The sequence below is a fragment of the Vicia villosa genome, linkage group LG7 (genome assembly GCF_029867415.1).
Source record: "Vicia villosa cultivar HV-30 ecotype Madison, WI linkage group LG7, Vvil1.0, whole genome shotgun sequence".
In the NCBI taxonomy this organism is placed as follows: Eukaryota; Viridiplantae; Streptophyta; class Magnoliopsida; order Fabales; family Fabaceae; genus Vicia; species Vicia villosa.
In genome coordinates, this window is record NC_081186.1 from 106,111,602 (window position 1) to 106,123,086 (window position 11,485).

The 11,485-nt window shown below is 35.6% G+C and overlaps 1 protein-coding gene across 2 annotated transcripts; it reads right to left on the bottom strand.

Moving 5' to 3' along the window:
* Nucleotides 1-1,730: 1,730 nt before the first annotated feature.
* LOC131616418 (uncharacterized) lies at nt 1,731-9,743 on the bottom strand. 2 transcript variants are annotated; one of them, XM_058887748.1, is made up of 8 exons: nt 9,589-9,743; nt 6,820-8,558; nt 5,522-5,710; nt 5,177-5,272; nt 4,926-5,088; nt 4,680-4,809; nt 2,840-4,603; nt 1,731-2,738 (listed from the first exon to the last, which is right to left on the bottom strand). In XM_058887748.1, the coding sequence occupies exons 2-8, from the start codon at nt 8,432-8,434 to the stop codon at nt 2,313-2,315; spliced, it is 4,383 nt and encodes a 1,460-aa protein (XP_058743731.1). In that variant the 5' UTR covers nt 8,435-8,558; nt 9,589-9,743; the 3' UTR covers nt 1,731-2,312. The 2 variants fall into 2 exon arrangements, with proteins under 2 accessions (XP_058743731.1, XP_058743730.1); XM_058887747.1 differs by having other exon boundaries at nt 4,926-5,091.
* Nucleotides 9,744-11,485: the final 1,742 nt, after the last annotated feature.

Genomic DNA, 11,485 nt, shown 5'->3' on the forward strand with positions numbered 1-11,485 from the left:
TCTCCTGTGGGACTCGTTGGAAGCCCTCATCAAAAAATTCACCTATGATAGATCCACAAAGGAATCTTAAGGTTGTGAGCGCTCTAATTAATCACTTCGTCCTTTTTCAAACCCTCGTACTTAAGGAACTATAAACTAGTATAATTTTATCAGGCCTTAAGAAAGGATAATACATAAGAAAGTATGGTATTGGGCGAGCATCCTAAGAACCAAGAGGTCGCCCGTGATCGGCCAAGAGACTTCACGCAATGCAGGTCGTCTAGAAGCGGTAATACATGTTTCTCCATTGGGCTTTTAGAATTAACTCCAATACCCACTTGCTAAATAAACGTGGGAGATGACATGTCCAAACAATAACTAACTAAAGAGGTCAGACAACAAGAAAATTGTCTCCTCCACAAATTAAAGGAGAATGAGTATTCCAGTACTCATGATTTTGATCATAGAATGAAGGAGACCACCTTCTAGCTTTCTAACTCAGTCTCAATAGGTCTTCTATAAATACGTCAATTCTATAAACAAGAAAGAAATCTTTAATTTTACACAAATATAGTTCCTCACCGCTCTGCGTAAATTTTACGTGACATCCAAATATCCTAAACAGCTAAGATAACCCTACACAACAAAGAATTGTCTTTTATTGTACTCTTTGGCAATAGGATAGTCATTGAATTTAGTCATAATTTAAAAAATGGAGAAGTTAGACATATATATTGGAATTTAGTCATATACTTAAAAAATATTCATTGAATGTAGTCATATACTCCCTCTGTCCCAAATTATAAGAGAAATTCTCTTTTTTGATTCATTGAATAATTAATGTATCTGGTCTATATATAGATCAGATACATTAATTATTCAATAAATCAAAAAAGAGAATTTCTCTTATAATTTGGGACGGAGGGAGTACTTTAAAAAAAAATGGAGAAGTTGATCAGGATAAATAAAAATAAGAGGGTTGCTATTTTTACACCCAAAAATGACACCGTATACCTACACCAAGATAAATACATCTCCTACATGTGTTTAATTGTATCAGAAAAAATAAAACATAATTATTAAATATCATAAAAAAAAACAAAACTGTATAATCATACGGTGTAGTTGTCACATTTAGGTGTAGATATATCATTTCTCTAAAAATAATTCTATACTCATATATATTGTATGATACAAGACCATTGCATAAAGTGTTGTTTATAGTCTACCAACCAAAACTACTGGATATTATATAGCAAACATATTCCGGTGATATACCCCTATTTCCAATTATTAATACAACTAAATGTTTCAATTATTAATTATTTGATTTGAGGTGATACCCTACTTCCAAATCTTATATTTAAAATTTAAATATAAGTTGAAGTTTGAACACGCCAATCGAAATTCTTGGTTTGTGACCTTTGTCTGCAAGATATACACGCTCTCGACCACGTGCAAAGTCACGATAATTTTTCAAAAAAGAATAATAATATAAAGCCGCCTGATAAATGATAAGGTACACAATTGCAACGGTAGTTTTTGAATTATAGATTATGCTATTGTACTGTGTGTCATCGATTATGTAAGAAAACGATTATTAAATTATATATCAATAGACTATAGTTTGCAACTACATTTTATGGTTGAGATAAATACAAGTTTTATTAGTGACCACCAAATGTTTGATGTGGGCATTATAACTTCATTAGTTACCTTTCTCATAGACAAAAATATTGCATCATATAAAATAAATAAATAAATAATTAAATTAAATAATGAAATAATTTAAAATTCCATACAAACACATTCTGAATATTGTAAGTAATCTATTTCTTTTCTTCTATTTCAGAAGTGAAACACTTCCCATTATGTCATAAAATCATGAAAGAAACAATTTGCAAATCCAGGTATGTACAAAGACAATTGTGACAGCAAAGAGCCTCCTAAGATCCCTAAAATTGAGTGCACTTGTTTCCTTTCATGTTGATACAAAATTGAGTATTTTTGCTTCCCCACCCTGTCGTCCACCCTGTCATCTTCATTCAAATAAATGTCTGCAGTCTTTCCCCCCAGCACATCCCAACAGCTATGTCCACAAAATGGCTAGAACCAACACAAGCATTTGTCCAATGCAAGAATGTTGGCTTATCCACGTTACATGCTCTCTGTGGCTCATGCAGCATCCCCGAAAGCCCCCGCCCCCGGCCGATAGCTTTTAGCAGCGCAGCACCGTGGGATGAGTTCACGGAATGACGAAATCAAATAGTTCACTAACCCCCACACCGCCAAAGGTTTTGCTGCACAAGAAGAACCTGCAGATAAAGCAATAGCTATACATCTCTCTTTGCCATGGTTCCAGTTGAACCCTGCCTCTTCTGTATGCCATGCTGCCAGGCATCTCTGGATTTATCACTCAAATCATCTAAGGAATTCTCTTGTAAATACCGTGGTGGACGGTGGTTCCCATTTCTGGAGCTTACTGAAGCGCCATTCATCCTCTCGTCATCTTCAAATGGTGCTCCCACTCTGGATTCCATATGCATCTCCATTGATCTATTATATCTTGGCCCACCTGATCTCATACCCCTCATATTCAAGGGTGCCTTACCAGGTAATGGTGTGTAAACAGCTCCCTTGGGCACCAAAAAGTCCTTGGGAAGAGATTCCGTGTCCATGTAGCAATTTCGGGATTTTGCATCAGCAATCAACGCTTTCCAATCCTCGGAATGTGTCAGTGCATTGGCATTTCCCATCACCTGTCAATAATAACAAACTATTAATATCAAGCAAAAATTGTGGCTTTGTACATTTAGTTAAAAAAAAAACATAATGACATTTAGAAAGAGATTTGTAATACCCAAAGGGCCCTTCTTGCGCGCGTAAGGGCAACATTCATCCGACGTATATCAGCAACAAAACCAACCCCATGACCAGCACGCACACAAGACATAATAATCACATCACGCTCTTGACCTTGGAAAGCATCTACAGTGTTGATATATAGATCCTTCCCTTCTTCTGAATTTAAGACTTCCTCAAACTCGCGTTGGAGGCATTTCAACTGCAGCTTGTAAGGAGTAATTATGCCAACAGAAATCTTCCCCAGACCAAAAGACTTCACTGCTTTCTGAACATGCTCGTACAGTCGGAGACAATATTGTGCTTCAACTGTGTTGAGGTAGGAGGCTGATCCACCTCTGTGAGACTCCCGTCCTTGTCTGACATCATAGAATATATAAGGTCTAAGTAAAGGGTCTTTATAGTATGGTTCCTCAGGCAATTTAATCACACTCTCACTGTCACTAAGGCGCCCCTGATAAAAGTATCTAGAAGGGAAATCCCGGATTTGGGGATGCATTCTATATTGCACAGACAGCAACATTGTAGGGCATCCTGCTTGTTGGAACCTTTCAAAAAGACTTCTGCTGTACATCAGTGTTCCAGCAGCCTTGCTGATAACTGTAGCAGGGAGCTGCTGAGGATCTCCAACAAGAACACACCGTGCTGCCCCAAGAGAAAGAGGAGGAAGAACTCCCACCTCACTGGCTTGGGCTGCCTCATCAATGACTACCATATCAAATCCATGGGAAAGTCGAGAAAACAACTTGCGGCCACTGCTAGATACTGTAGTGAAAACTATTTCAGCTTCATTGGCAAAACTGGCCTCTAAACTAGCACGGGCCTCTTCCAAATTGAAACCACTACCAGGTCGAAACCTACCTTCCAAAACAGCAAGGCGAGACATCTCAACCAGAACCTTATCCCTGCCTTCAACTACAGATGCAAGGTTCTGCAGCAAAACATCACGATTCTGATCACGGGCCATGAGAAGGTCAGGGTCAACACCAACAGATCCTTGGGAGCGTACAGCAGCAGCAGTAGCATTCAGATCTCTATGAAGACAATGCAACTGCTGAGTATACTGAGCTTCGCGATTTCTTAACTGTTGCATCCATCCAGAAACTTCTTCACGAGTCTTGACCAGAAGTTGTTCAGTTCTCCGCTCAACAGAAACTGCTTGGGCAGCACGTGTCTGAGAATCAACCCCAACCCGAGCAACATCAGGTCGATATACTTTCATCTCTCCATCAATAAATCCACGATCAAGAACACGGGAAAGAAGCTCATCAGTGGCAGCATTAGAAGGAGCACAAACTAACATTCTAGGCTTTGGGACTAGTTTAGGCAAAGTTCTTAACAGATTTTGATCCATATTTTGAAGAACTTCATCAATAGATCCTGTGGGGGCATTCTCTGAATTGAGCTCATTAGCGTGCTTGTAGCTTTCAGGAGCTACATGCTTAAGCAATGAGGTGTAGTAGTGTTGATACTGCACAAGGTGAATGACATTCAACATTCCCCATACTGTATGTGTCTTTCCTGTTCCTGGAGGTCCTTGAACAAGAGTAAAAGGCCAAGGATCTTGCCTCTTTGTTGCCACACTACTTGTACCGGCAGCTGTATGCATAGCTGCCCATTGGATTGCTGCCAACTGGGGTTCATTGAAGGTCCTGCGCAGGTACTCAACGAAGTTTGGCGTGAAGCATTCAGGCATTGCCGGGGTCTGCTGCTCATATTTAGGAAAGTGCTCAGGACTAGGCTTTAGAATTGCAGTTTGCATCTGTCAAGTGAGAAATTAGTCAGAACTGCAAATCATGATGCATTGCTAGATAAGCAAATATTTTGACTACATATACCTGCATATTTAAGCGACGAAATGCATGTAGCGCAATATATTCCCTCTGTGTGGTAGCAAGAGAACCAAGCACTGTGAGATACCAGATGCTTCCAGTTTGAAGTTTCCTTACGATATGATCATCATCACCCCTGAAGAAAAGAACAATCTCATCTGAGTACAAGAACAGAACCAAGAAAGTACATATATATTAACTGAACAATTGAATGGGATCTTTAACAGAAAAATTTGAAGGAGTAATACTTGCCTGCTAGGATCATAAGAATCCCCTACATAGTAATGGAGTATTGCACCAGGAGGGTCACGGGTATCAATAGGTATGTGCCGTCTAACTGTACCCACCACACGTCCAGTGATTTCTGATTCCCCGCCATCGTGAGCTGAAGATGAATTGTTCTGCTTGGGTCTGACTGCTTAACACAACAAATAAAATATCAATATTTTTTATCAAACAAACAAACAAGAAAAAATGGCTCTACTAGATTAGCGAAAACAAACCTGATCCAGGCCTGGGGGACGAAAGAATTGCAACATCACCCTCCTTAAATGACCATTTGAAATCGTGTACTGGAAGTACTTTCACGTCATACCAACCTAAGAGAGACATGTAAATCAAACCCCCAAATTAACAAAAAACAAAGGGACAATCAACTGATATATCACCAAACTGTGGGATCATGTTTGTTGAACCTTGCAGGGAGAAAGCAAGAAACACGTCCTCAAAGTATGGCTGAGTACCCAAAAAATACAAGCACAATAAAAGAAAATTAAACTCCTTGAAGTTGGGAGAATTAAATTTCCGGCATACGTATGGAGAGTTTAAATTAATGTTAAAAACTGTACCTCTTTCTCTTGACTCATTTGCCTTTACTCGCACCATAATATGAGTATCCCTTGAAACTGTTTCTGTTGATTCTTCCCAAGTACTGTAAAGTTGAGCACGGCATTCCTCAAAAAGCAAAGGCTCAAATACTCGAACATACTCTTCCACTGAGTCAAACTTCCCAGGAACACACTTCAAATCGGTCTCTCCTGAATCACAGAATTTTCAATCAGTTACCAATAAGAATAAATAACTTACAATCAAACTTTCAAAGAACTAAAGGATGCATCCCAACTGACTCAGCATTTAGTGGGACAAATAACCAAATAAGTAATCATCAACTAATATAAAAGCAGCAAATGCATTCTAGCTCAACGTGTCGGTATATACTACAACACATAAAGGAAGGTTGTTTTAGATAGTCAACAGTAAACTTAAAAATTAGCCAAATCTTATGTAGTATTATTTATATACAGCCAAGACTTTAATCCATGTAGCTGAACCGCTTGGGAGAAAAAGAAGCTGTTTTCGTGTTCATATACAGCCAAACCGTTAACCACTATGCAAACTACCAAGATATCAGAAGATTTGAATACCTATGAAACAATCTCTCTATTGAATAAGCAGGTATTTAAAATGTACATGTAACACTTTCTGATGAAGAATGTGAGTAGCATGTGTCTACCAGTTAACTGTGCAGAATGTTTTCCGGAGTACTTCTAAAACTAACATTATTGTAAAACCATCTATAACATCTTCTAGATGATGTAAAAGCTATGGCATAAAAAATTTTGATAAGACATAAATAGTTACAAGTTAGCATTCAAAACATTAAAGAAAAATCTCAGAAATCAAACAATCCCACACATTATTGAATAAATTCAGTAATCAGCATAGAGAACTTGGAGAAATAGAACATGTAATAGTTAAAGTTATGATACTGAATTGAAGTAAAGTATGAGGTTGCCCTTCCACCAGTTATCTTTTGTTCTTTCTCGAGAAACAAGACAACTTGAGAACCATAACACAGAGGCATATGATGGTGATTGGATACATAAGGAATTCATGAAAACCAATGAAAGCTATGAAATCAATATCAAATTCCATTCCAAAAACAACTACCTTTGCATGTCTCTCCAGTGTTATGATTCTCACAGTGTGATAACTGGAGGAAGGGAGCAACAAGATAAGAAATCAGAAACAATTCAAATGCAAAGAACAGCAAAATTCAAATCCAAAGAGATCAGATCATAAGCATTTATCAATAACAGTATATATTTGCACTCATGGTAATAATATTTATACGAACAATTGGTACCTGGGTGATGCCAAAACTTTTCACTGGTAACCTCTCGAATGAGGCGTTCAACAGATGAGTCCTGGGACTGGTAACTGGCAGGGGTCTGCTTCTTGATAGAGTGATGTTTCTTGTTTACCGGCCTGACATCATTGGAGCTTTGACCACTCTGTCCCAACTTCCTATTAGAACCAAACGCATTCTTCTGTTGCCTCGACTCTGTCTGTTGTTTCCATGATCCCTGTCTTGGTATGGGTGGTAAATTCACTTCCATAGGAGGTTCAGTCTCACTGTTGATTCTCCTATGCCTACCAAATGATCCAGAATTATCACTATTACAATCAGATTTAGGTTCATGTGTTTCAATTTGACTTACACCTTCACCAAAAGAAGAGTCTGATTGATTCTGATCCTTAGCTATTCCAACCCGTTCAACTTGTGCAGGAACAGTACGAACTTCCTTCACAGTACGGCTTATAACTGGTGATGAGAAAGTCTGTCTTCTAGGTGTTGAGGTTTTGATGGGACCAGCTTGCTTGACATCTTCCAAGTTAAGAAACATGGTCTGCCTACTACGTTTCTTTCCCAACATTTCCTCTTTGCGTTGGTCAATCCTTCTCTTCCCGGGAATATTTGCGGACCTAAGTGCATGACTTGCTTCAATACCTTTCACTTCTTTTTGCTTGGGAACTATACTGGGCTCCTCCTGTGGATCAATAGAAGCTTCACTTTTTATATTGCTAGCTGAATTTAGGACACCGTTGATTTTTTGTTCACTGCTATTTGATTCTAGACCTATAGAAGCCTGGCTACACTTTGCATCATTTATACTATTAGAATTAGAATTCTTGATATTGTTAGACTTACTGTCAGAAGCCACAACACTTCCATTCACCATTCCAGATGTTGCTTGCTCTTCTGGAGCCTGACTTTTTCGTGGCAGATTATTACCTCCATTTGCATTAGCATAACCCTCCTCCTCAGACCATTCCCCTTCTTCCCTTTCTGTAGATTGAGCATTTGCCGAACCAGATTTCTGAGATTCCATAACATTCACGCCCTCCTCTTTTATGGACTTAGAGGGAGCCTTTGCACCCTGATATCCTGCTATCATCAGCCCAGCATCCCCACCAGACACACTTGCAGACTTAGAGCGAATAAATGGTTGGAATCCCGAAACAGTTGAGGCATGTGAAAATGCATGATTATTCATTATTCCTTTGGCAACAGTAGAAGCTACAGATAAGTCAGTTCCTTTGGCAGCAGTAGAAGCTACAGATAAGTCGGTTCCTTTGGCAGCAGTAGAAGCTACAGATAAGTCGGTTCCTTTGGCAGCAGTAGAAGCTACAGATAAGTCGGTTCCTTGGGCAGCAGTAGAAGCTACAGATAAGTCAGTTCCTTGGGCAGCAGTAGAAGCTACAGATAAGTCAGTTCCTTGGGCAGCAGCAGTAGAAGCTACAGATAAGTCAGTTCCTTGGGCAGCAGTAGAAGCTAAAAATAAGTTAGAAGTATGGGAATTTGTTGACGACTGGGTCTTTTGAGGCTGGAAGCAGAAAACACCATCCCTCTCATCACTATCTTCTGTAGGAGGCTCATTAAGGTCAAAACTAAATATCGTTCTTCCTCCGGAACCCATCTTATATGCATAAGGATGCAGGCTAAATACTGAATAAAATGTTGAACAGGTGCGTAGCTTGTATAATTATAATTTTTAAGCGGCAATATACATGACATGCCCACAATGAAGAAAGATGGTAGATCTGCAGGTATAGCACAAGAAAAAAAAACAGTATTATAAATATACAAATAACTTTGAGGTACACATTATATCACCTTAATGTGCAAGACAACAATCAATAAAATCAAAAAGCAAAAAGCATAAAGGAATAAAATCAAAATCACAGGCTATTATCTATGAAACATATGACAACAATTTGTATCCTACCCTAAAGGTATGTATGAACCTAAACAAACTACATGAGCAAAAAGCATAAAATCCATAGCATACCAATCATCCAGATTAAAATAAATGAAAGGAAAAAAACAGAAACAAGACATATAAAGAGGGAACCCCTTGATAGCATATCAAAATCAAAACCTAACACCTTGATAACACTACTAATACTAAGAACATCTAAAGCTAAACAACCACGCAGCCATCCAATCCTATTTATCATCAATCACCTCCTTCTCCACCAATACCAATAAAAGAGCTCACATTCAACAATCACATGACAATTGAGAGAACCCAATTCCACAAAGGTCAATAAGATGCACATTCACATACACATACATCAACCCACAAAACAGTTCTGAACTCTCATCATTCCAGATCAAAAAAGCCACTAAATTTCCCACAAACCCCCAAAAAAAACACTATAAAACAAACCAAAAACTACCAACCACAGTGAAAACAAACAACAAATATCTAGGGTTCCAATTTCAACAACTAAACAATCCACACTACCTTTACCAAACACCCTTCCAATCCAGATTCAAAATCCACATATATAATTAGATCTTATTATCCTCACAAACACCACACAAATAGAGATCAATCAATCAATCAATCCACTTGTCCTTTCAACCTAACCATCATCGTCAAAATAAAATAATGCACAAATCTAATTAGTCAACCATATCCCTCCATTCAGTATCGTTCAATTCACCACCATTATCCACAGTTCCAAGATTTCATTCACTGAAAATCATCTACCACCGACCAACCCTAAAAAATGATCGAAAAATAAATTCGAAAATCAAAATTAGTCTCAGAGAGAGAGAATTTACCTCTTCTCACTTCCAACAAAAAGAGGGTTCGCTCTCAATAGGTGCAAGTTGAAGAGAGAGATTATAGAGAGATTGTAGAGAGAGAGAGAGTTTGTAGAGAGAGAAAGAGCGAATACGTTTTTGATGAGGAAAAGAGGGTGTGGTGTTGGGTTTATATAGGAAAATGTCGATCTCATCTCGATCATCGGAGTTTTAACTGCTCACCGTTAAGTGATTTCCGTCCAAGGGTAAAATAGGTACTTTAAATGGTTATTTAATGAAAGGGTATAATGGGAATGTTTGGGCGTGTGTAGGGGTAGTTTCGGAAATTAGATTTTTTTATGGATATAAATAACAATTACTAGCACGAACCGGAGCAAGATCTCATTAGGGGAGTATGGACGGCACGCGCAGCGCGTGAAATATTACTGTTTGGTTTATTGATTTTTTTTATTGATCAAATTAATGAAATAATTTTTTTTTTTAAAATAGTAATTTATGAGTAACTGAATTTAAAACAAATAAAATAATAGAGAAAGATTTTATTAATTATGATGGTCAATTGTTTTTTTTAAGTTTTTTTATAAAAAAGTTTAGATGAGTTGAATTTTAGGATATATTTCAAGGATTAATGATTTTTAAAGTATTTGATATAGTTATATTTTTTATTAATTAAAAAAGGAAAAAGTCTTTGATACTTGTGATATGATTTGGTAATTATAGATAATCTATATTCTAGATACATTCAAAATTTTATTTTATTTTAAATAAATTATTATTAAATACTTTTATTGTTTATGGTAATGAATGATTTGATGACAAAACATAACCAATCAAACTCTAGGATAATAGAGTTGCAAATTTTAAACATTAATTTGTATGCGTTGAAAAAATGTGCACACGTTAAATAATTTCATTCAAAATTCTTGATAATCTATATTTTAGATAATTCAAAAAAAAATTGAATTATCAATTATATATATTTTAGATACATTTAATATTATATTTTATTTTAAGTAAATTATTATTAAATACTTTTATTGCAATGTGATTCGATGATAAAACATAACCAATCAAACTTTAGAATAATAGAGTTAAAAAGTTTAAAGATTAGTTTTTAAGCATTGAAAAAAAATACACACCTGGAATAATTCCAAAAATATATTTATAGAAATATTTTGTATTTCACGAATTAACCTAAGAAATGGCTTTGTGGTGTACTTTAATTGGATTCTTGCATGCAAAAAGTTTACATTATCAAATATCAATCTATATAAATTAATTCAAAAGTTTATAATTTGATATGTTATATTGTTAGTGTAAATATATTTTATATTATTAATCAATTATAAGTATTTAATTATTTAAAAAATTGAATATATTCATAATTATTTTTAAAATCATTTATTTGATTGGCTATAATTTATTGACATTGTAAAAAAAATATTTTCATACAGTATACAAATTAAATTTTAAATTACAAAAAGAAAATGTAATCTTTGAATTTATATAAACTAATTTTAAAGGTATTTATAAGTTGAAAATTGTACATTGATATTCTAGAATCTTATTTGTTTATAACTATTGAAATGACTAAAAGAATTAAGATTTTCTTTTCATTTAAATATCAAATTTTGTATAGTTTTTTTCTGCTAAATTTTATATTCATTCTAGAATTTTCATTGATTGTTGTATTTTTTATTGGTCAACAAATTTAATCTAATTATAATTTCAATTAAATCTAATCATTAAATTAACGTCAAAAAATTATATATAAACTAACCCTAACTCATATTTTAATTAAAATATAGTAACTAAAATTAAAAATATTTTTAGAAGTCTAACCAATATTTCATATTTAACTAATCAATATTATATATTAAAATTTTCAAAATCATCGTATTTTAAATTATTCACT

Coding starts and splice junctions, on each gene's coding strand:
- LOC131616418 (XM_058887747.1), bottom strand. CDS start 8,434: ATGGGTTCCGGAGGAAGAACGATATTTAGTTTTGACCTTAATGAGCCT. Junction 5,092..5,176: donor GTCCCCCAGGCCTGGATCAG/GTTTGTTTTCGC, acceptor TGTTGTGTTAAG/CAGTCAGACCCAAGCAGAAC. Junction 4,810..4,925: donor GATTCTTATGATCCTAGCAG/GCAAGTATTACT, acceptor TCTTTTCTTCAG/GGGTGATGATGATCATATCG.